Source organism: Notechis scutatus, chromosome 11, assembly GCF_049901735.1.
Source record: "Notechis scutatus isolate UNSWTSFEM ecotype Mainland chromosome 11, rNotScu1.2, whole genome shotgun sequence".
In the NCBI taxonomy this organism is placed as follows: Eukaryota; Metazoa; Chordata; class Lepidosauria; order Squamata; family Elapidae; genus Notechis; species Notechis scutatus.
Window position 1 is genome coordinate 9676221 of NC_142019.1, and position 25972 is coordinate 9702192.

At 42.9% G+C, this 25972-nt stretch overlaps 1 protein-coding gene across 3 annotated transcripts; it reads left to right on the top strand.

The window, feature by feature from the left end:
- Positions 1–838: 838 nt before the first annotated feature.
- On the top strand, positions 839–24847 carry HAPLN3 (hyaluronan and proteoglycan link protein 3). 3 transcript variants are annotated; one of them, XM_026681866.2, is made up of 6 exons: positions 839–1141; positions 2173–2283; positions 16736–16872; positions 20197–20565; positions 22085–22387; positions 24345–24847. In XM_026681866.2, the coding sequence occupies exons 2-6, from the start codon at positions 2258–2260 to the stop codon at positions 24623–24625; spliced, it is 1116 nt and encodes a 371-aa protein (XP_026537651.1). In that variant the 5' UTR covers positions 839–1141; positions 2173–2257; the 3' UTR covers positions 24626–24847. The 3 variants fall into 3 exon arrangements, with proteins under 3 accessions (XP_026537651.1, XP_087828899.1, XP_087828898.1); XM_087972773.1 differs by lacking the exon at positions 2173–2283 and adding an exon at positions 8341–8508 and having other exon boundaries at positions 983–1141; XM_087972772.1 differs by lacking the exon at positions 2173–2283 and having other exon boundaries at positions 996–1141.
- The last annotated feature ends 1125 nt before the right edge of the window (positions 24848–25972 follow it).

Consider the following 25972-nt stretch of genomic DNA (forward strand, 5'->3'; position numbering starts at 1 on the left):
AACAAATGGTTTTTCCCTGGTAGAAAATTGGATGCCATCTATCGTTTTTGGGATGTACATTTTAAGCTTAATGATGAAAACGTTAAGTGTTGGAGTAAGCTGATATTTTCAACATAAGGGGAAAAGTCATTTTTTTAAAAGAATAAGCCTTTGTTTACCCATTTTCTCCTTCAATTTCACTATGATTCCCTTATGATTATGAAGATGAACATAATAGAATAGAATAACAGAGTTGGAAGGGACCTTGGAGATCTTCTAGTCCAACCCCCTTCTCAGGCAGGAAACCCTACACCACTTCAGACAAAGGGTTGTCCAATCTCTTCTTGAAAACTTCCAGTGTTGGAGCATCCACAGTTTCTGGAGGTCCAGATCAGTTCAGATCAGATGTTGTTATGGATCAGGGTTATGTAATAACCTCTCGCACACATGCTTAAACGATGAAAATATTGTGCTTTTTTTTTTCATCCAATATTCTCTCCTCCTCCTCCTCCTCCTCCTCCTCCTCGATAAAATAAATAAATAAATAACGAAAGGACAATCCTGGCCACAAGACCTGTTAAAATTTGCAGTAACCCTTGCAAACTCTCGCAGTAGCTGTTACCAAAAAAATAAAAACAAATAAAAATTATTTGGCATGTTTCTAACTGGAAGCAGCCGACAAATATTTAAAGCGCCGAAGCCAAGCCGTAAATAAGACAAGCTCCCTCTGAAGCAAAGGCGTGAATAAGAATTAGGGAAGGCTAACTCTGCCCCTGCCCCTGCCCCGGGGGACCTTTCCCCACCTTCAGACGAGACGGGTGTTGCCGAAAATCTCAGCGCGAGGGAAAAAAAAAAAATCAGAAAGCGAGAAGCCAGCGGAGTCCTTCCCGGGGTCCCAGGCTCGGGGGGAGCTGGTGGGGTCGGGGGGTGGAGGGCTCGCGTGTTCCTTTAAGGGGTTGGTCCTGCCGCGGTTTCCTTTTGGGTCGCCGCCGCCCCGCCCTGCGGCTCTACAACCCACTTCGCTAAAGTTGCAAGAGGCTCAGTTGGTTTTTGCCCGCCGCGGAGGGAAGTTTCAACTTTTCGGCTGTTGCTGCTGCTGCTGCAGTTGCTGCTGGTAGAGTCCGTTTCAGGACGCTGCGGGCTTGTTATGCCCTCTTGCTCCGTAAGTAAGATTTGCAGAAGCTGGAGAGAGAGAAAGAGGGTGGGAGGGAGAGAGAGAGAGAGAGAGAGAGGGAGGGAGAGAAAGAAAATCACAACGCGTTGGAGGGGGAGAGAGAAAGAGAAATGGAGGGAGAGAGGGAGGGAGGAAGAGAAAGACTGAGAGAGAGAAAGAGAGAGGGAGGGAGAAAGAGAGAGGGAGGGAAAGAGAGAGAGGGAGGAAGGGGAGAGAGAGAGACCCTCTTTTTCTCCGCTGGGACTTTGACTTTCATCCCCCGGAGGGGCGAACCGGGAGGAGGCAGGATCGGAGTGCGGGAGGCACGAACGCGCCCTGGCGCAATTTTAAACCCCTTTGCGGTCCACCTAGGCAACCCGATCCGCGGGTATGAGGCGGAACGTGAGAAGTGGAGGAGAAATTTGAGGAAGGGGAGAAGTAGGGAGCAATTTGCAGAGGGGGTAACGAGGATACCACACACACCTAGAGAATCCGGCCGGTGGGTGATAAACCTGGCGGGTGCAGAGCCTTGATTTTTAAGGGTTTATCTCAGTTAGGGTTTGTTGTCCTCCCCAGCCTTGGTTTTTACTTGGTTGTGTGAACTCAGCTTGTTTGGTCCGGGTGTAATTCAGCGTATTGTGCAACCCAGAGAATGTGTGAATTTTGGTAAATCTGCACCTTGCGGGAACACACACAACCCTTGTGCAAGGCTAGAGAGGCAAACGAAGGTGTGGAGTATCGCCAAGCTATGGATCTCTTTTTTTGTGAAAGAAGAGATCGGACAACCATTTGTTTGAAATGGTATAGGGTGTCCTGCTTGAAGGCGGCGGCGGGGTGGGGTGGGGTTGGACTAGAAGACCTCCAAGGTCCCTTCCAACACTGCCGTTCTGTTAAAACTACCAAGCAGAAGATCCCTACCAATTAAGACACTTTGGAACATTTCAAGCCTGCCTCTTATTGGCGTATTGTCAGGTTGCACAGGGCCATTGCAGTACAGGCTGATTTCGTTTTATCTTTTTCATATTTGTGCTGGAGAGCAGTGGGGAGGATCCAGCTACTTTGAAGTTCGTCCAAACGGCGCCTTGATCTTAAGACCAAACTCAACTGGACTGATTGTCTACAAGCATGGAGATGCCTCTGGTGTTATCAAGGTGGGCTCGGCTGCCAAAGAGACCTGAAATGTATGGCCTGATCAGGTTGCATTGTTGGGAAGCATCCCTTTGCATTTAGTGGCCAGCGACCTCTTAAAAAAGGGGTATTAAGACTGAGCCCAACATATGTAAGGATGAAATTACCTGGGCTACCACCTGAGTGTAGGAAAGGAACAGGAGGATGGATGGAAACCCATCTGAGCCTAGCAGGCAGAGAACTGCTGATACGAAAGAAAGTTTTAACAGGCATAAACTTGATATCCAGTGATGAAATCCTTGAATGGATACAGGATAATTTTGAAGTGAATAAGGAAAGGGAGTGGAGAAAATTCGTCCAAAGTAATTACAATTTATGTATTGTATTCTGTCTTATTTTTTTATCAATAACTCAAGGCAGCAAACATACTTCCTCCTCCTCCTATCTTCCGTGCAACAACAACCCTGTGATGTGGGTTGGGCTGAGAAAGAGAGACTGCCCTAAAGTCACCCAGCCAGATTTCATACCTAAGGAGGGACTAGAACTCACTGGCTCCTGGAGATTGGCCAAAAAGCCACCTAACTGGCTTTTATGTCTAAGGCAGGACTAGACCTCACCATCTCCTAGTGATTGGCTCAAAATCACCCAGCCAGCTTTCATATCTAAGGTGGAACGAGAATTCATAGTCTCCTGGTTTATAGTCTGGTGCCTTAACCACTTGACCAAACTGATAAACCGGTAACCAGACCAATGTAAATAATAACTTTTCCTAGAAAAGGATGACGGAAAGGAATAGCCTGTGGACTGTGGTCTCATTCGATGAAAACCTGAGATTAACTGTCAGATTACCTCCCAAGAATGGTGAAATTGCACGATTATTTGAATTAGTAACTTTTACTTAAAGGTAAAGGTTCCCCTTGCACATACGTTCTTGTCTTCTTGTCGTTTCTGGCTCTAGGGGGTGGTGCTCATCTGTGTTATAAAGCCGAAGAGCCAGTGCTGTCCAAAGACGTCTCCGTGGTCATGTGGCTGGCATGACTAAATGCCAAAGGTGCACAGAACACTGTTACCTTCCCACCAAAGTGGTCCCTTATTTTTCTACTTGCATTTTTACGTGCTTTCAAACTGCTAGGTTGGCAGAAGCTGGGACAAGTAGTGGGAGTTCACTCTGTTACACAGAGCTAGGGATTTGAACTGCTGAACTGCCGACCTTTCTGGTCGACAAGCTCAGCGCCTTAGCCACTGAGCTAACTTAGCAACTTTTACCTACTGCTGATTAATTATTTACAATAAGCCATGACTTCACTTCAGGTTGGGGAATTCTATGCACTGTATGACTACCCTGACGTGATGAACTCTTTCCAGCTGCTCTATGGGTTGGGATAAACTAAAGCAAATACATAGCTGTATGTTTTGCACTGCTTGGTCTCTTGATGGAATTTATGAAAGCAACTCTGCCTTTCTATATATACTTGGAAACCCTGTCCCACTGAGCCAACAGATTTTCTAAATTTTCCACTCTGGTACAAGCATGGATTGGATTGCAGCACCGGTTTCTTCAAGATGAGTTGGTGGATCTGTGATAACACTGAAATGCTGATGCCTTAAAACTTGCTTTGCATCAGGGGTCCATTTTCCTTCTCTGAGAGATGCCAAAGTCTTTTTGTAAAAGTAATATATCTTACACCTTCCACAATAGATAGTGGGAATCTTCAACCTTCCTACCTAAAACTTAAACCATCCCAGGTTATGATGCATCCCAGTATAATAATTTAATCAGTCCTATCAGGAATGATCAAATTATTATACCCTATTAGATATAGGGTCTCCTGCTCCAACAGGGGGTTGGATTAGAAGAACTCCAAGGTCTCTTCTAACTCTTTGTTCTCTCCATTCTATATTTCACAGGCATTGTCAGAGGAGAGCCCTGTTAATCAATGGTGGGGGGCACTGGAGTCTGAAGCATCCTTTCAGACTAATACTATGGCTCTGATGAAGTGATTGCAGTTCGTGGGAAATTGTACCTTTGAATAAAACTGTTAGTTGGAAGAGATACTACTTGCCTCCACTCCAGAGGTGGCATTCAGCAGGTTCTGACCAGTTCTAGAGAACCGGTAGCAGAAATTTTGAGTAGTTCAGAGAACCACCTCTGATTGGAGATTTTGCAGTATCCTTCCCCTGCCACGCCCACCAAGCCACACCCACAGAACCGGTAGTAAAAAATATTTGAATCCCACCACTGCTCCACTTGATAAAGAAAGGCAGTAGACAGATATGTTGCAAAGTAATGAAGCCATCATCAGCTGAGGGACATGTTTGATTTCTTTCCAAAATTCCATGCTGACTTAGCACCACCTATCAATGATGCCAGGGAAACTATTCTGAATTCATCAACCTTTGGAAATTCATGACTCATCTTTGACTCAGTGGTGGCTTTGGAGCCCCAGTCTTAATGCTGGCCATGTAATTCTGCTGCTTTGGTGACCCTTTCAATATCAGGCTAGTAATGGATCTCATCTAAAGAGGGATGAAGGAATCCCTCTGGTTCTATTGTGTTTGCCAATGACTCCTGTTCTTGTGATAACTTTTACTGAATTCTGTAATTGATCACTTTTTACCCCTTCCCTCTTCAGAACCAACTTTGGGATACAGGTAGTCCTTGACTTATGATCGCCATGGAGCCCAACATTTATGTTGTTAAGTGAGACATTTGCTAAGTGAGTTTTGCCCCATTGACCACCTTTCTTGCCACTGTTGTTAAATGAGTCATTGTAGTTATTAGTAACTTGGTTGCTAAGTGAATCTGGGCTTCCCTATTGACTTTGCTGAAGAGAAAGTCACAAAAGCTGATCACCTAACTCCAGGACACTGCAACCATCATAAATATGAACTAGCTGCCAAGCACCCACATTTTGTTCACAGTGAACATGAGGATGCTGCAATGGTGTGAAAAAGGTCATGTCACTTTTTCAGTGCCATTGTAACTTTGGTCACTAAATGGACTCTTGTACCATTCAACTAACTTGACTTCCCAAATCAGTTTGCTTAACGGTGTGTTAATAAAATGTATACCTCGGTGTATGAGCCACGGTGGTGCAGTGGTTAGATTGCAGTACTGCAGGCTGCTTTTGCTGGCTGCTGGCTGCCTGTAAATTTGGCAGTTCAGTTCTCACCAGGCTCAAGGTTGACTCAACTTTCCATCCTTCCGAGGTGGGTAAAATGAGGATGCAGATTGTGGTGGGCAAGTTGCTGACTCTGTAAACTGCTTAGAGAGGGCTGTAAAGCACTGTGAAGCAATATATAAGTCTAAGTGCTTTTGAGACTGCAGGCTAACTCTACCCACTGCCAGCAGTTTGATTCTCACTGGCTGAAGGTTGACTCAGCCTTCCATCTTTCTGAGGTCGGTAAAATGACCCAGATTGTTAGGGGCAATATGCTGACTCTGTAAACCGCTTAGAGATGAATGTAAAGCACTGGGAAGCGGTATATAAATCTAAGTGCTATTTCTATTGCTATTCCATTGCCCATGATGTGCAACCCACTCCTTAGAAGTATAAGTGCTTTACACCAACGCTTCCTTCCAAATAAATTTGGTCAGGGTTACAGTTAAAATCAGGATTACGGGATCTACTTTAATTTTATATAAAATCCTGAGTTTTCCCTATGCAAGTTAATAACTCTGGAAGTAATCTAGCTTGGCTTGAAAACCTAGAATATCTGGAAGAGGTTCTCAGTCCAAGAATTTATTTTTACTGCTAGATTTGAATGGATGCTCTTTACCCAAACTTTCTTACTACGAACAGGAAATGGTTCAGTGGCTAATGGTGAAAAAAAAAACACGTCCAATCTTAGGGACTGTAAACTTGTTTACCTCCTAGTGAGAAGGTAGAGCTTTCTTTGAGTCTAACTGGACTCCTGGCAATTTCATTTATGCATGTCCATAAATCAAAAGGAATCTGATAGCACCTTTTAGAACCAGCAAATAAGTTTTCCTGAACAGCAGGTCAACTTGCTCACTAGATCCACGATGTTATGCTATTATGGACAGATCTATATAGAGATAATCCATAATTTGCAACCATAATTGGGATTGGAACATCTGTCAATAAGCGATGTGCTCATTGAATGGATTGCAACCTTTTTTTTTGGCCACACAGTCATTAAGTGAATTGTGTGGTTCTTAAGTGAATCTGGCTTTCTCCCCCATTGGCTTCGCTTGTCAGAAGATCCCTAGAAAAGTCACAAATGGCCATCATATCACCCCAGATGCTGCCATGTTAGAATAGAATAAGAGAGTTGGAAGGAACCTTGGAGGTCTTCTAGTCCAACCCCCTGCTCAGAAAGGAAACCCTATAGCATTTCAGACAAATGGTATAGATCTGTGATGGCAAACCTGTGGCTCGCAGAGCCATTTGTGCCGGCCCACGAGCCGCAGGCAAACTTACCTCACTGTGCATGCACGTGCCTCACAGCTGATTTTTGGCTGGTTTGAGGCCTTTTTCGGTCTCCCAGAGGCTTGAAAAAAGACTCTGCAGGCCAAATAGGCCTGTTTCATCACTTCCTGTAATGCCGGAAGTGACAAAACAGGCCTATTATTCGGCCTGCAAAACCTGCAGAGGCTTTTTTCAAGCCTCTGGGAGACTGAAAAAGGCCTCAAACCGGCCAAAAAATCAGCTGTGAGGCGCATACAGGTAAGGGGGCCAAGGGGGCAGTGTGGGGGATTGTGCGTGCATGCACAGGGGCGTGTGTGTGTGGGTGCATATTGCCTTCTGGATGCTGGCACATGAGCGCGCGCATGCCAGCACGCGCACAATTTTTGGCACAAGAGCCCAAAAAGGTTAGCAACAACCTGGTATAGGTTGTTGGTTGTTATAAATACAAGCTAGTTGCCAAACACCTGAATTTTGATTACATGATGGTAGGGATGCTGCAAAGGTCATAAGTCTGAGGACTGGTCGCGTGTCAGTTTTTCAGCACCATTGTAACTTCAAACAGTTGTTAAATGAATTGTTGTAAGTCAGAGGGTCTCGCTCTCTTCACCTTAATAAGGTTCTCCTTTTGTAACCATTGAAACTTTTTTTAATAGTTCTCACAACAGTTCATTTCAGTGAGTGTTCAAAGTTACAATGGCATGGCAAAAAAATGACATATGACCATTTTTCACACTTAAGACCATTGCAGTATCCCCATGGTCACGCGATCAAAATTTAGATGACTTGGCAACTGACTCGTATTTATGACTGTTGCAGTGTTCTGGGATCATGTGATCCCCTTTTGCGACCTTCTGACAAGCAAAGTCAGTGAGGAAGTCAGATTTAACTTAACGACCGTGTGACTAACTCAACAACTGCAGTGATTCACTTAACAATTGTATCAAGAAAGGTCATAAAATGGGGCAAAATGGATTTAACAAATGTCTTGCTTAGCAACAGAGATTTGGTGCTACGTTGAGTTCGTAGGTCAATCACTCTCTGTACTTTCCAGTCTTGCTTAAAGGATTCTCTGGTGCTCTCCTACCCTATTGCTAAACAGGATCTACCTTACTTAGCTTCTTAGACAAACCAAGTTTGGCCAGGTGCTGCTAGACAAAGTAGGCTAAGGAACATAAAGTTTCAAATTTGAGTCAAGCTGAATTTCTGGAGAGTCTGTGGATATAGTTGTTTTGATTTCCAGCCTTGGGATTCCTTGGTGAATCCCAATGGAACCAGTATTTTTGCTTAGATTTTGTAGATCAAGCAAGATTAACCATGTCCTGCAGAAGCCGCTCCTTGAAATTTATGGGGCTTTGCCTCTAATGGAGTGGAGTGGAGTGGAGTGGAGTGGAGTGGAGTAGAGTAACAGAGTTGGAAGGGAACTTGGAGGTCTTCTAGTCCAACCCCCTGCTTAGGCAGGAAACCCTACACCACTTCAGAGAAAAGGTTATCCAAACTCTTCTTAAAAATTTCCAGTGTTGGAACCTTCACAGCCTCTGGAGGAAAGTCATTCCACTGATTAATTGTTCTAACTGTCAGGAAATTTCTCCTTAGTTCTAAGTTGCTTCTGGGTGAGTTTCCACCCGTTGCTTCTTGTCTTACCCTCAGGTGCTTTGGAGAATAGCTTACACTTGGCTGTTAAAAAGCTGAATGAATCTTCTTGGCATCTCCCAAACTGGGTGCAGTGAATATGTAAAAACTGATCGCAAAAGGATCAGGTTAATTGTTTTACTTCCCACCTACCAGATAAAACAGATTCTCTTGTTTGGATTGTGTGTAAGTATTAGATTGTGTGTAGTATATACACTTCTTCTTATGTTAAGTCTCGATTTGATAGGATTGGGGAGTCTTTTAAAGGTACTCCCTGCCCCTTTTCTGTTTTATTTCATCATTTCTGTAAGTTAAGATTTTTTTAAAAACTTGTAGAATGTACAAGGATGTCTCTGATTCCCACCCCCCCTTCTCTGTGGGAAATCTAAAAAGAATGCCAACATGTAATTTACTCTTGTCAATGCTATTATTACATGATAAATAATGGTGGGACTTTGAAGAGGCATTGTGCTGGGTGTTTTTAAAATAAAAGTCCTTCCAAAGACCGTAATCACAATTTATAGTGGACAATTTTGAGAGAAATAAAGGGTTGGGGGGGGGGGGGCTTAGGGGAAATGTGATTAGCTGCACAAAAGATGATAGAACTCGTGTTCTAAGGATTGTTCCAGAACCAATGGCTCTGTTTAAAGACAAGCGATAATAGCTCCAACCAAGCCATGCACAACTCTCCTAGAATCCCCCAATTTGTAATATTAAGTCTATTTACTTATTTTTTTATCCTGGTGCCACCACGATGATGTCTATTTTATGTCAGAGTTGTAAAGGAATAGGCAGTTTGAGTCAAGAAATTGAAGAATAGTTTCTGTTCCATTTTTCCTCCCTTCTATTCAATTCTCAGAGATGGCCTATCTCTGCAGTTTTCTTGACGAGGTTTTCCAGAAGTGGTTTGCCATTGCCTCCTTCCTAGGGCTGAGAGAAAGTGACTAGCCCAAGGTCACTCAGCTGGCATGGTGCCTAAGGTGGGACTAGAACTCACAATATCCTGGTTTCGCCTTTACCACTATGCCAAACTAGCTCTCATTGAAATAGGCAGGCCTGAAAGGATGCTGTTTGCCTGCTTCATAAACAAGGCAGTTAAATCCTAGGCTGCATTAATAGAGGGATAGAATCAAGATCAAGAGAAGTTCTAGTACTGCTTTAGTAAGGCACACTCAGAATATGCATCCATTTCTGATCACCACAATATAAAAAAAAGATGTTGAGCCTCTAGAAAGAGTGCAGAGAAGAGCAACAAAGATGATTAGGGGGCTGAAAACATATGAAGAACGGTTGCAGGAATTGGGTAGGTGTCATCTAATGAAAAGAAGGACTAGGAGTGATATGATAGTACTGTTCTAGTATTTGAGTGGCTCCTACAAAGATGATGGGATCAAACTATTTTCCAAAGCACCAGAAGGCAAGATGAGAAACAATGTTTGAAAACTAACCTAGAGAAGCAACCAAGAATTAAGGAGAAATTTCCTAATGGTGAGAACAATCAACCAGTGGAGCAGCTTGCCTTCAAAAATTGTGGGTGCTCTATCACTGGAAGCTTTCAAAAAAAAAGATCCAACAATCATTTATCTGAAATGGTGTAGGGTCTCCTGCTCAAGCAAGAGGTTGGAATAGAAAACCTGGGGTTCTTTCCAACTCTATTGTTTTATGTTCTAATCTGCCCCTTTTTATTATGCTCATTAGCATTAGCAAATCTATGATACAGTACAAAATCGTTTAATATGAGGATTCCACCTTCAGGTTAGTTCTGCTTTAAGAACATGGATGCTTGTTCTTAGACAAGATCAATTTGTCACTCTGTAGAACATGTTGCCTGGAAATTTCTCCCAGATATATCCATTTGCATTTTGACTCTTTAATTGGTTGTTCCTTTTAAAGGAACCTTGGGTTTAGAGTACTGGTCCAAGAATGAGGTGGTGCAGATTCAAAGTGCTAATAAAACTTTTACAGGACATATGCATAATATATATTTACATACGTATACCCTTAGGCTTAACCTTGGGTCATCTAGACTTTGCACCTAATTGATCTCTCAGGGTGTTTTTGAGGCTAAAATGTTATGGGAGTAGAGAGGATACACTCACAATCTTGAATTTCTGGAAGAGAAATTGGGCTGTGAATAGCAATAGCACTTAGACTTATATACCACTTTGCAGTGCTTTCCAGCCCTCTCTAAGCGGTTTACAGAGTCAGCCTCTTGCCCCCAACAATCTGGCTCCTCATTTTAGCGACCTCGGAAGGATAGAAACTGACTCAACCTTTAGCTGGTCAGAATCGAACTGCTGGCAGTCTGAAGAATTAGCCCGCAATACTGCATGTTAATCATTGCGCCACCATGGCTCTTAAATGTAATAAATAAATAGAAGAGTGGCATGATTTAAATGTCAAAATAAAGCATATTTTGAAGCCAATCTCTAATGCCACAGATGAGGCTGCCTATTCTCTGCTGCATGAGACGTTCTGAATTTAAAGTTATAAGCTGGCAGAGATTTTATTCCTGCCCTTCCTAAAGGTTGGATCTCTGCTTCTGTAGCATCCTTTAACAGAATCTCCCTCCTTGCATACCATTCTCTTCCATTCAAGGAACTAAATACACAGAGATTTAGCTGAAATCCTAAATCCTGATACACTTAATAGGATTTGTCTCCATAAACATGTGTACAGATGTTCAGTTAGGCAGCAGCCTAGGGCTCAGTTCCATGCACTCTCCTGGAACTTAAACAGTGCTTAACTTGCATAGGTTCGAGCTGTTAGCTCAGAAATATGGGCAGACGGATGAATGCGCAAGCAAGCAATTCTTACTGTGTTTCAGTTGGAAAGGAAATACTATTGCTGTAAAAGTGAAATATGTCTCCGGCACATCTTGGTAGTAAAAAGGATAATTACCTTTAGTTTAGGGATACATGGACTGAACTCTAGGCATTTTGCATTTAAACAAATGTGGCTTGCACAAAACCATGATGTGGTTGCCTTGATTTGGCCTTTATGTGCAAATGCAGTCACTGTGGGTTGTTAAACCATGGCCAAGACTCTGCCTGTGCGTGAGTCCATGCGATGGTGGCTTATTCAAGAACCTGAATTGAACTGAGGCTTGTTCAAGAAAGGCTGGAAGGGACCCCAGGGGTCTTCTAATCCAACACCTTCCTCAAGCAGGAAACCTTATAACATCCAGGTCAAAAGGCTGTCCAGTCTATCTTTGAAAACCTCCAGTGATGGAGCAGCCACAACTCCAGGAGGCATGCTGCTCCATTGATTAATTGTTCCCACTGTCACTGTCAGAAAATGTATCCTTAGTTAAGCAGATTAAACAGATTAACAGACTTGGAAGGGACCTTATAGGTCTTCTAATCCAACTCTACCATCTTCTTACTTTTCTGCCACCCACTCCTAACAGTAAACATTCTGTGACATTTTGATTATATTCTGCTGTAATTTGGCATATCAGCTTCAAGTTACTATAATGACTGCCTTTTACAGGAGACCCTACACTGAGGGTCTTCAAGCTTGACAAGTTTAAGATTTGTGGACTTCAACTCCCAGAATTCCTGAGCTAACATGACTGGAGAAGGAATTCAGGGAGTTGAAGTCCACAAGTCTCAAAGCTGTCAAGTTTGAAGACCCTTGTCCTACACCATTGCTGACAAATGGCAGTCCAGTCTCTTCTTGAAAGCCTCCAGTGATGAAGCTCCCACAACTTCTGAAGGCAACTTCTGTTCCATGGGTTGATTGCTTTCACTGTCAGAAAAGTTTTCCTTATTTCTAGTTTGAATCTCTCCTTGATTAGTTTCCATCCTTGTCTGGCCTTCGGGTGCTTTGGAAAATAGCTTGACCCCTTCCTCCCTGTGGCAGCCCCTCAAATATTGGAAGACTGTTATCATGTCTCCCCTGGTCCTTCTCTTCACTAACTAGCCATGCCCAGTTCCTGCAACCTTTCATCGTATGTTTTAGCCTCTGGCCCAGAGGTGGTATTCAGCAGGTTCTGACCAATTCTGGAGAACTGGTAGCAGAAATTTTGAATACCGGCAAATCCCACCTCTGACTGGAGATTTTACAGTATCCTTCCCCTGCCATGCCCACCAAACCATGCCCACAGAACTGGTAGTAAGAACAATTTGAATCCTATCACTGCTCTGGTCCCGTAATCATCTTGGTTGCTCTTCTCTGCACTCTTTCTAGAGTCTCAACATCTGTTTTATAGTGTGGTGACCAAAGCTAGTTCTAGGCTGGAATTCTCTTTAACAAGCTTCCACCCATCACTTCTTGTCCTGCCCTCTGGTGCTTAAACATGGCTTTATTTAAGAAATTTAAGCAAATTAGAGGATAGCACAGGTTATTCTGTCCCTTGAATATGGATAAATGAGGCCTACAAAATACTTCACCTGGGATGCTCCTATTGAAGGCATCAGCCAGCCAGTTATGCTGTTTTATGATACCTGCCTTTCCATCTTCTTAGTATTCTGCCACCACACCCAACAACATTTTGGCTCTGTTCTGCTGTAATTTAACACATCAGTTTGCAGTTACTATGATGACCACCTTTGACATTTTTTCCAGAGTTCACAGGGCTAAGAAGACACTCATTATTGGGCTCAGTAAGTAAGAAGCCAAGCATGTGAATTTCTGCAATATGTGGGTGTGATGAGAAAGGCCATTTAAGGCCTTTGATAAGAAGTGGGGTGGGGGAATCCTCTTGATAAAGCTGCTCCTTTGGTGCAGACAGGGAGGTGGCAATTTTGAAAGGAGATTCAATCTTTGCCTAGCCTGGAGGCCAACAAGTCAAAACTCTGAGCAAACAGAGCTACAGGGAAAAATTAGTGATGGGTGCAAAGTGCCCTCTGTGGGCAGAAAGGAACAGCATTTTGAGATTCAATCTATCAAGCCAGGCAACTTGCAATAGTATTGCCCTGCGAGAAGGAGAGAAAGAGATCCATTCTTGCTTTGGAGGAGAAATTAAAGATGCATTCATGTCACCTTAATGAGATGTACTGTCTATGAGATACAATGAAGTTCTGGTGAAGCACTTTTCCATCAAATTAATTTTGGGGGTGGGGGAGGCATGCTTAGCTGCAAAAGTATGTGATTTGTGTGTGCTTCACTGGAGCTCATTTGTATTCGAGGGGTTATACTAAGGGTGTGCAATATTTTTGAGGCTGGCAGACACAATTGGCCTTTAGGTAGCATGCTAGGGACCACCCTCCAAAGAGTGGGTGGTCGCTAATATTGGATTTGATTTCTTTTATGTTATTTAATGTATGTCTCAGCAAGTGGAAGCAGCTCTCTGACCTGGAGAAGGCACAGAAGAAAGCAGGATTAGGGCTAACTAGCAATGGAATGCAAGTTCCTTTAGTAAATCTTGGCTTATTAGCTACATGGGAAGAAAAAAAATAGCAGAAGAGTTCCAAGGGTACTTTTTTCAAAAGGCAACTGGACTTTCTGTGTTTGTTTTAATTTCTCTTGAAGATGTTTCACTTCTCATCCAAGATGCATCTTTGTTCTTCAGGCTTTGTCAGCAAGGTTTGGAAACTGAATCTGAATCTGGATGAGACTATGGCTTCTTACGATGTGTCTTCACTCTTCATCTGCATTCCAGCAGGTGAAGCTGTTGTGGTAGTGAAGAAGCAACTGTTATAAAACAGCATGTTAGGTGATGGAACTAACCTCAGCCCAGACCACATATGTACAATAGCAATAGCATTTAGACTTATAAAGTGCTTCACAATGCTTTACAGCCCTCTCTAAATGGTTTACAGAGTCAGCCTATTTTCCCCAACAATCTGGGTCCTCATTTTACCAACCTTGGAAGGAGGGAAGGCTGAGTCAACCTTGAGCCTGGTGGGACTCGAATTGCTGGAAGCCAGCAGTCAGCAGAAGTAGCCTGCAGTACTGCATTCTAACCACTGCTTCATTGTGGCTCACGATGCTGAATCTCTGCCTGACCAAGACTTATTTTAAATCTGAACTGAATATGCCTCTTGGATAAGAAGTGAAACGTCTTCAAGAGAGAAAAAACAAACTTCAGTTGCCTTTTGAAAAAGCACCATGTTGTTGTCCCCTTTTCCATGGAGGTGTCTACATAATCACCAAATTTTGAACTCAGTTAAAGGAAGCAATTACTTTTTAATATATATGTAGTAATTTCTGGGTATTGGAGGCTAAAACATATAAGGAAGGGTTTCTGGAATTGAGTATTCTACTTTAATGAAAAGAAGGGCTAGGGATAACATAATAGCAGTGTTCCAGTGTCTCAGGGGTTTCCACAAGGGAGAGGGGGTCAAGCCAAAGCACCCGAGGACAGGACAAGAAGCAATGGATGGAAACCAATCAAGGAGAGAAGCAACTTAGAACTAAGGAGGAATTTCCTGACAGAACAATTAATCAGTTGCCTCCAGAAGTTGTGAATGCTCCAACACTGAACGTTTTAAAGGAGGGATTGGACAACCATTTGTCTGAAAGGGTATATGGCTTCTTGCCTGAGCAGGGAGTTGGACTAGAAGACCTCCAAGGTCCCTTCCAACTCTGTTATTCTGTTATTCTTCTTTAATCCCCTTAAGAATGGACATTTGAACATCTGCTGAATCTGTTCTTCCAATGCTAAGAGTTGGAAAAAATGGGTTGCCAACCACTTAGAATTCGCAGCTTTAAGTTGCCTTTCACCCAAGTTATATAAATCCATTCTCCAAAAGCCACGGTATTTATATTTTTCTAGGCTAAGTGAGCCCAAGGCAGGCAGAAAACTGTGAGTACAAAAAAAGGACTCATCATGACATGTTTTAGATTTAAAGAATAGAAAAGAACAAAGAAGTATTGAGAAGTGGTTTCCCCAGTGTTTTTTTTTTTAAAGATTTTGGAAACTTCAGAATTAAAAATGTTTTATGGCACTTGGAAAGCCATAAAAGCATTCCAAAATAGTTTTGCCCAGATAGGCAACATTACTTAGCTGACCTTGGCTGATCATAAAAAGGCTAAGCAGGATTGCTTGGAGGAGATATCACCAGGAAATTCCAGAATTATATGCTAGATGGAAAAGTTAGTAAAACTTCCTTGAGGAAGGAAATTACAAGCCACTTCAGGACTGCTGCCAAGGAACTGTCTATCTTTATGTTGTCACTGGAAATTGAACTCAAATTGAGGGAATCTTTATCCTTTAACTGTAGACCTCTATTTAGTTGTGTTCTCGAGGACCCTTGCATCATGTAAATAAAAAAAGGGATAAAAAACAACAGAGGAAAACCACGAAAAGTGGTTTATGGAGGAGTCCGTGAATTCTGGGGGAAGAGGAGTAAGGTTGCTTAAAATTAAATAAATATGTTTATTTTTTATTTATTTATTATTATTTATTATATATATAAAATTAAATATGTAGAGACCACCCATCTCACAAATAAAAGGATGATTTCATGAAGTCATGACATTTTGAAACTACTGTGAAACTCCAGCCTTTGAAAAAAAAAATTCAGGGGATGCATATCTTTCTCAGCATGCAGACAAATGTCAGTTCCTAAATGCGACAAAACCCCAAAATGAAACAAAACCCTCTTTCCAAACAGGATACAAATTTCTAAAATACTATTTTAAAAAGTCCAAGCATCATTTGAACTTTGGAAGTTAGGGAGAAAGGTGGGAAAGAAAAAGCATGAATAAATCAAAGCCCTTAAGAAGGAAGTTGAAAAACCTTATTTGTATTGGGATATTTCCTCAGTATGGTACAAATTCAGTTAGATTGCCAATGCCCAGTTCCTTTTCCTGAAGCCAGGATTGCTAAGAGATAGAATGCACTGACCTAAGTCAATTTGGTGTAGTGGTTAGAGTACTGGCTGAGAAACCAGGAGACTGAGTTCTAGTCCTGTCTTTGGCATGGAAGACTGCTGGGGGGCCAGACACATTCTCTCAGCCACCCCACAGGTGGTCCTTGTGGTGAAAATAGGAAGAGGAAGGAGTATTCTATATGTTTTGCTGCCTTGAGTTGTTTCTATGTGATTGCTGCCTTGAGTTTTTTCTAAAGCAATAAAAGTGGGATAAAGAGTAATAGCTTCATAGTGCTTCATAGTGCTTTTACAGCCCTCTCTAAGCAGTTTACAGCGTCAGTGTATTGCCCCCAACAATCTGGGTCCTCATTTTACCCACTTCAGAAGAATGGAAGGCTGAGTCAACCTTGAGCCTGGTGAGATTCGAACTGCCAAATTGCAGGCAGCTGGCAGTCAGCAGAAGTAGCCTGCACCACCGCGGCTCATATAAAGTCAAAATTAATAAACTGTGTTTGTTTCTTCCTGTCCTATGCTATGGGTCTATCTTGCTTAGCTTGAGGGGGAATCACCTAAAGTCAATTTGATGCTGCCTGCAGGTGAGGCAATGTAGTAAGACACTATTAATCTGGATGGTTTCTTCCTTCACTTGTCAGGTTTTCCTTCCAGTTCCAGAATCTTCCAGAAGTGATGCTCCTTCCCCTGGTGGTGATGTTGCTACAGACAGGGAGTGGTCATGGCAGCCTCCCTTTCTACAATGGCTTCTACTATGACGGACTCATGAATGATAAAGGTGATGATCAAGGAGATGGAGAAGATGCAGTTTGGATGGGGGAGATGAGTACCTGGGCTTGGTGGGTAGAGTAAATAGTTAACAAATCAATTCATTGAAAATTTATAGAAAAAAAATACCAGGGCTCTGATAGGAGAATATTAGAGCATACAGGAGAGAAATAAAAACTGTAGTCGAGCTTTCACAATTTTCCCATTTAATTTTGATATGATTTATGGACAACTGGGGTCAGAGAATTGTTTGACCTAACAAGAAATGTGCACATTTTATAGCACTGCAGTTGTTTGCAAATTACATTAAATTATAAAAATTGCTCTACTGAGTTAGTCCAAGGTCCATTTCAGTTCAGCCTTTTGTTTGCCTTTGGGCATTTTTTGACCCCCAGGTCACATCTGGTCCTTTGGTTGTCCCTGTTTGGCCCACATGGATTTCTTTTATTTTGAAGGCAACTGCTATTATTTCTCAATATACCTATGGGAGTGTGTGCATGCTATGTACCTTCACTTCCCTATTAGTTCAACCCTCCACAACACTCTAGTTTCTTATGTGGCTCCTTCGGAAAATTAATTGCCAGGCCCTCCTTTAGGGCGTCTGCAAACCAGAGCTGGAGAACACCTTCTCCCAGTGTGGTTCACCTGAGAAGCATCTTTTCCCAGTGTGGTTCACCTGAGATACACCTTCTCCCATTGTCATTCACCTGAGATACACCTTCTCCCACTGTGGTTCACTTGAGAAGCACCTTCTCCCACTGTGGTTCACTTGAGAAGCACCTTCTCCCACTGTGGTTCCCTTGAGATACACCTTCTCCCACTGTGGTTCACTTGAGAAGCACCTTCTCCCACTGTGGTTCACCTGAGATACACCTTCTCCCACTGTAGTTTATCTCAGATGCACCTTCTCCCAGAGTGGTTCACTTGAGAAGCACCTTCTCCCACTGTGGTTCACTTGAGAAGCACCTTCTCCCACTGTGGTTCCCTTGAGATACACCTTCTCTCAGTGTGGTTCACTCGAGAAGCACTTTCTCCCACTGTGGTTCACCTGAGATACACCTTCTCCCAGTGTGGTTCACCCGAGAAGCACTTTCTCCCAGAGTGGTTCACCCGAGAAGCACTTTCTCCCAGAGTGGTTCACTTGAGAAGCACCTTCTCCCACTGTGGTTCACCTGAGATACACCTTCTCCCACTGTAGTTTATCTCAGATGCACCTTCTCCCAGAGTGGTTCACTTGAGATACACCTTCTCCCACTGTAGTTTATCTCAGATGCACCTTCTCCCAGTGTGGTTCACCTGAGATACACCTTCTCCCACTGTGGTTCACTTGAGATACACCTTCTCTCAGTGTGGTTCACTTGAGAAGCAATTTCTCCCACTGTGGTTCACCTGAGATACACCTTCTCCCAGTGTGGTTCACCCAAGAAGCACCTTCTCCCACTGTGGTTCACCTGAGATACACCTTCTCCCACTGTGGTTCACCCGAGAAGCACCTTCTCCCACTGTGGTTCACCCAAGATACACCTTCTCCCACTGTGGTTCACTTGAGAAGCACCTTCTCCCACTGTGGTTCACCTGAGATACACCTTCTCCCAGTGTGGTTCACCCAAGAAGCACTTTCTCCCAGTGGTTCACTTGAGAAGCACCTTCTCCCACTGTGGTACACCTGAGATACACCTTCTCCCACTGTAGTTTATCTCAGATGCACCTTCTCCCAGTGTGGTTCACCTGAGATACACCTTCTCCCACTGTGGTTCACTTGAGAAGCACCTTCTCCCACTGTGGTTCACTTGAGAAGCACCTTCTCCCACTGTGGTTCACCTGAGATACACCTTCTCCCAGTGTGGTTCACTCGAGAAGCACTTTCTCCCACTGTGGTTCACCTGAGATACACCTTCTCCCAGTGTGGTTCACCCAGAAGCACTTTCTCCCAGTGTGGTTCACCCGAGAAGCACTTTCTCCCAGAGTGGTTCACTTGAGAAGCACCTTCTCCCACTGTGGTTCACTTGAGAAGCACCTTCTCCCACTGTGGTTCACCTGAGATACACCTTCTCCCAGTGTGGTTCACTTGAGATACACCTTCTCCCACTGTAGTTTATCTCAGATGCACCTTCTCCCAGTGTGGTTCACCTGAGATACACCTTCTCCCACTGTGGTTCACTTGAGATACACCTTCTCTCAGTGTGGTTCACTTGAGAAGCAACTTCTCCCACTGTGGTTCACCTGAGAACACTTTCTCCCAGTGTGGTTCACTTGAGAAGCACCTTCTCCCACTGTGGTTCACCTGAGAATCACCTTCTCCCACTGTGGTTCACCCGAGAAACACCTTCTCCCACTGTGGTTCACTTGAGAAGCACCTTCTCCCACTGTGATTCACCTGAGATACACCTTCTCCCAGTGTGGTTCACCCAAGAAGCACTTTCTCCCAGTGGTTCACTTGAGAAGCACCTTCTCCCACTGTGGTTCACCTGAGATACAGCTTCTCCCACTGTAGTTCACCCGAGAAGCACCTTGTCCCACTGTGGTTTACCTGAGATATACCTTCTCCCACTGTGGTTAACTTGAGAAGCACCTTCTCCCACTGTGGTTCACCTGAGATACACCTTCTCCCAGTGTGGTTCACCCAAGAAGCACTTTCTCCCAGTGTGGTTCACTTGAGAAGCACCTTCTCCCACTGTGATTCACCTGAGATACACCTTCTCCCAGTGTGGTTCACCCAGAAGCACTTTCTCCCAGTGTGGTTCACTTGAGAAGCACCTTTCTCCCACTGTGGTTCACCTTAGATACACCTTCTCCCAGTGTGGTTCACCCAAGAAGCACTTTCTCCCAGTGTGGTTCATCTGAGAAGCACCTTCTCCCACTGTGGTACACCTGAGATACACCTTCTCCCACTGTAGTTTATCTCAGATGCACCTTCTCCCAGAGTGGTTCACTTGAGATACACCTTCTCCCACTGTAGTTTATCTCAGATGCACCTTCTCCCAGAGTGGTTCACTTGAGAAGCACCTTATCCCACTGTGGTTCACCTGAGATACACCTTCTCCCACTGTGGTTCACTTGAGATACATCTTCTCTCAGTGTGGTTCACTTGAGAAGCAATTTCTCCCAGTGTGGTTCATCTGAGATACAGCTTCTCCCACTGTGGTTCACCCGAGAAGCACCTTCTCCCACTGTGGTTCACTTGAGAAGCACCTTCTCCCACTGTGGTTCACCTGAGATACACCTCCTCCCACTGTAGTTTATCTGAGAAGCACCTTCTCCCAGTGTAGTTCACCTGATCTGGTATTTTGAGTCTTGTTGCCTGACATCTGACCTTGGTTTCTTCCTTTTTCAGGTCCGTTCAATGGTGTCCGACTGACGGTTGAGACCTCCGATGATGCCATCTCTACCCAGCGTGGTGCCAATGTTACACTGCCCTGCCATTATCACTATGCCCCTAAACTGGATGCCCCTCGTAGGATCCGCATCAAATGGTCCAAGCTGCGGGAGGACAACTCTAAAGATCGAGATGTGTTGGTGGCATCTGGGAGAAATCACCGCAGCTTTGGCGAGTTCCGTGGACGGACTCATCTGCAGCAAGAGTCTTCTGATGAAGCCTCCTTGGTGATCAATGACCTGCGCTTGGATGATGCTGGGAAGTACCGCTGTGAAGTCATTGATGGTTTGGAAGATGAAAGTGGGACTGTGGATCTAGAATTGCAAGGTGAGTAGGATTGAACTGATGTGGCCAATATTCTGACATATAATTTTTGTTTTTGTCTTTTAATGACCCTGTAATCCCTTGCAGGGTGGAGTCGGGGCAACTGAATGGAACTAGCAGAATGTTTACTGGCCGGATTCCCTTCCTGTTGCCAATGAGGAGTTGTGTTCAGCAGATATATTCTCATTGTGCCTAGGGAGAGAAATATCAGCCTCTACCTAGGATTGAACCCACAGCTTCCTGATTGTGAGGCAATATCCACCTCTAGGTCACTGCACCACTTATTCTGAGATATAATGACATGATTAAGAAGTTGGCCTTGAACTGGGAAGACCCATTTGGCCTCAGAGCTTCTGGATGATGTTAAGAGACAGATGCTGTCAGGCAGGAAGAATCAGAACTACACATTAAGTTCCAGTTAAGATGATTTATTGATCATGCTTTTTCACAAGAATCAAGGCAACTAATGGCCATTAAATTGGCACTAGATCAACAGAATTAAAGGGTGGCTGGACTTGGATTGCTTGTGGCAACGTAATGACTCTAGGCTGATTACTCACTTGACCCCACCCCCAGGTTCTGCCTGCTCTTCTAAAGATACATTTCCTGCACTAGGTTATTGTAGTAATAAAATAGAGAGCAATTTCCATATATACTCTCTTGAGCTTTCAGGTAAAAGTTGAAATGCAGATGCAAAAATATAGTAAAAATGTACAATAAAGCCACAGAACGAGATGCTCGCAAATCGTATTTATATTAAGATAATATTGCATAAAGATGAATATATTCTTAAAAAAACAAATTAAGGGCATACCTTATGAGACAGCTATGTACACTAGACAAAACTGTAAGAAGAAATGTGTATTGGAGAAAGAGTTACAAAAATGTGTATGAGGCTTTTAAAAGCATGTGTATGGTGTGAAGATATGAATGTAGAAACGAGACATTTAATCTGATGGATTAACTTCTGACTATAGCAAGAAAGTATTTTCCTGTTTTATTTAGAAAGAGTAGATCAGCAAAGATGGATGGAGGGATGTGAATCAATCAATTATATTTATTTTGGTGACCAGATAACATAGAGTTTCTTCCTTTTTCTGGCCACCAGATGTCACCATCAGTCTGTCATTTTTATTGGTATCCTTTTGATGTAAGCAGCCTATTGTGCAATTGCTTTGACATTATCCAGATCCAAAGCAAAAATATGCGGCCTGTAATCTGGAGATATATTTTAAAAACATTTGTTGCTGACTAAAAATTCCAGCTGTTATTATCAGTATGGCTAGCAGTGAGGGATGCTATGTGTTCCAGTCGAACACTGTCTAAGTGGCCACAAGTTGCCCAACTCGGTTTTACACAACATTTTCCCAAATTAAGATAATTTAAGTTGGGTTTGATTCACTCCCCAATTCCAGGCATCAATGTAACTCTGTACTTTGTTTTGAATGTTGGATTATCCAGTTACGAAATGCACACCTTCAGTAATCTTTCCATTTATATTCGCTCGCTTTTCCCAATTCAGGAGTGGTCTTTCCATACCAATCTCCCCATGGACGCTATAAGCTTAACTTCCACGAAGCCAAGAAGATCTGTGAAGATCAGGATGCAGTAATAGCCTCCTTTGACCAGCTCTTCCAGGCCTGGTTAGATGGCTTAGACTGGTGCAATGCTGGTTGGCTGATTGATGGCACAGCCCAGTATCCTATCACAGTACCCCGGGAACCTTGTGGTGGGCATCACCTGCAACCTGGTATCAGAAGCTATGGAGAACGTCACAAGAACCTCCATCGTTTTGATGTCTTTTGCTTCTCTTCTGCCCTGAAAGGTGAGTGCAATTATCTCTGGGGCTGCAACTATTTGTAGAAGCAGACCATTCCCCACCATCCAGTCAGAGCTGAAGAAGCTTCCTGGATGAAAAGTGAAATGCTTTCAAAGAAAAACCAGAAAGTTCAGTTGTGTCTAGAAAAAGCACCTTTAGGACAACTGATGACTAGGTGACTGAGAACCTCTATAGACATGTAAGAGTATGTCTATATTGAGAAGCATGTATTGAGAAAGAGGTAATAGGCTGGGGATCTTTTCTCTTTTTGGTGATGTCCATGTTCTGATATCACTTGTGATCCACCAATAGCATGTCCTGTACACCTGTCTGCCTTTGAAGGAGCTTTGAAAACAGCAATTAATCAAATGAAAAGTATCCAAAGACTAAATTATAGACCAGTTAATGGGAGCATCTTCAAAGTAGGACCATTGATTTGTTGTTGGACCTCTTAGCTAAAATGATTAAGGATGGAATCCAATACCGTTTTTCATTAAAAAAGTGTTCTTCTGTTGAGTTGTATTGTATCAACATTAATAGAGACTTCATTTTCAGATGTGTGTGTGTGTGTGTGTGTGTGTGTGTGTACATATACATACACATGGCTGGATCCCTTTCTTGAATACTTTGAATGTGCCATCATCTTACTTATTTTGTTTGATTTTTGGTTTGCGTTGAAATCAACCTCAACTATAATTTTGCTTTTGTTTTATCATGTTCTGGTGGGTACATTAATCTCCCATTACCTATTGAGCATCTTTGAGACAACCATGACCTGGATCTCCATAGACAAAGCATATATATATGTATATATTTGGGGGAAATCACATATCACCTGCTTATCACTTTAACTTTTAGGTTAGAGCAATGTAGGAACTCATCAAACATGTCTTGCCAATCACTGGCTTAGCACTATGTCATCTATGCCCCTCTGGTTTGTTTCATAACTATTGTTTAGCATAAACTATGTTAGCCAACAATGGGCTTGTTTGACTATAACAAGCTCAACAAGTATGCAAACCTAACCAGTTGCAATGCATTCATTATCTTTTCTTTTTAGCAATTCTGACTAAATTCTGAGCAAAGCAACAAATTGCAATAGCTGGCAGGTTAACATCACCTCATAGAGATAAGCATTCCAAGGGAGGAACCAACAACAAGAGATAAGCCTCCTTTGACTAACATGACTGAAGCAAAAAAGTTAATTACAGATGGGAGATGATTGGAAGGGCTATTACATGTGCAAGGGCTAAATTGATTAATGATATACAAAGGCAAGATCTCTGTAATGGTAGCTTAATACGCTGACATGTCAGCAGAGGCTGACAAAAGCTTAGTAAGTACAATAAATAGAATTTTTAGTTCTGGAGATCTCAGGATGTCTGTTTCTTCTTTTACAAGTATACCTGGAACTCATATTTTTAGAAAAGTTGTTATATATATATATATATGTATATGTATATGTATATGTATATGTATATGTATATGTATATGTTTTCATAGATTTTCACGGGTACAGGTATGTAGGTCTAGGTGTGTTCGGGTCTTTTCCCGTGTAAGATTAAGAGTATCTTGGCGACGTTTCGGCGAGGTCCCACTTGCCATCCTCAGGCTGGTGCTTTCAGCTTCGTGCCATGCAAGCAGTGTGTGATCGGAGCTGCCGTCTCTCTATAAATACTGGGGAGCTGCCATCTCTCTATAAATAACCAGTATTTATAGAGAGATGGCAGCTCCGATCACACACTGCTTGCATGGCACGAAGTCGAAAGCACCAGCCTGAGGATGGCGAGTGGGACCTTGCCGGAACGTCGCCAAGATACTCTTAATCTTACACGGGAAAAGACCCGAACACACCTAGACCTACATATATATGTGTGTGTGTATGTGTGTGTGTATGCATGCATGTTATGTATGTAAAAAAATACATGAATGTCAGTAAAATATTCTTTGCCCTCCCGAACAGGGACTGTCTACTATCTTGATCACAAGAAGAAGTTCACCTTAGAAGAAGCCAAGCAAGCCTGCCAAGATGACCAAGCTGAAATTGCCAAGGTGGGTCAGCTCTACTCAGCATGGAAGTTCTTGGACCTGGACCGCTGTGATTCTGGCTGGTTGGCGGATGGCAGCGTGCGCTACCCCATCACTTCTCCCCGGCCCAACTGTGGCCCACCAGAAACAGGAGTCCGAAGTTTTGGCTTTCCCCAAACTGGGAAATTTGGAGTCTACTGTTACAAGATGAGCTAAGGAAAAGCTCCCTTCATCGGTGGACGGTGTCCTTTTTATCACCACCTAGAGTTTATTATTTAAAGGGCCAGTCTCTTGGGGGGAGGGGGTCTGTTTTAACTGTATATTTTCAAGTTTCTGGTTTCTTTTTTTTTTTTTAAAAAAAACCACTTTTGTCATGAAACAGAAAAATGCTGTACAAGCTGTGATGTGGAAATTGAGTTGCCTTGGTGTTGGTTGGAAGAGCTTCCGGCTTCGTTGCCCATTTAATCATGTGTTCGGAAAACCTGAGCTTAGGGATGGGGCATGCACATGTGAGAAGATGCTCATCTGATTATGATGTCTTTTGCAATTTTATGATGTCTTTTGCTCCTGCCAACATCTGCCAGTGAGATTAGGAAGCCATCTGAAGTATGGTTAGGCAGCTGTTATAATGACTCTCTTGAGAAAGGAATTCCTGCCCCAGTGTGACATTCCCAACTCTTAGTAGCATATGATCTCATCTTAAGGGGTCCAATATTTACAACTTTCAAATCGAAGTGGCTATTTTAATGGCTCAGGATGCTGTATGATAAGTGATCAACAAGAATCTCAGGGCAAAAATGGATGCAGAAGGGGCTATTTCTCAGTATCTTTTCTCCTGTTCTTCAGACTGTCAATATGAACTGGGGGAAATGCAATTCCTCCTGATTAATGATGGATTGGACCTAGATCCATATTGAGCAGTGCCTGTGAGGTCACCAATTTATATCCTCTTCTTTTTTATAAGGTGACGAGAAAGTGGAATGGCTGGGCTTACACAATAGTCTCTGCTATCTTGTATATTGTTTGGTTTGGGGCATAGATTGTTGTGCAAACTCAACCATTTAGTGAACTGTAGTTAAAACGATGACTTGGAGTAATGTATGAATCCAGATTTTCATCTTTGTAAAACCCTACACATAAACCTCCTCTAGTTTAGAGGTAGGCCAATTTGAGGAGAAAACAAAGAATTATTGACAATTGATATTCATCCTGATGTAAGGGCGGACCTGGATTAACACAGCTCACCAAGCCATGTTATTTTGTCAGTTTTTGTATGCCAAACAAGCAAAACTCTGTTGGGACATTCAACCAAACCATTATTTTGGAGAACAATTGCTTCCGTATCTTTTGTATTGTCAAATGTGAGTTGAACACTGTCTTGTGGGGTCTAAAGATGGGGTCTCTGGGATGTCTGCTAATAAAACTTGGAAGACATCCCCACAAAGAAGTAACTTGGATATCAATTGGATATAAGCCATCCTGATTACTGAAGCTGTCCGTCAACCAATCCTAATTTTCTCCAGAAGTTCTTTTTTTTCCTATTCGATTCTACCAGAACAGAAA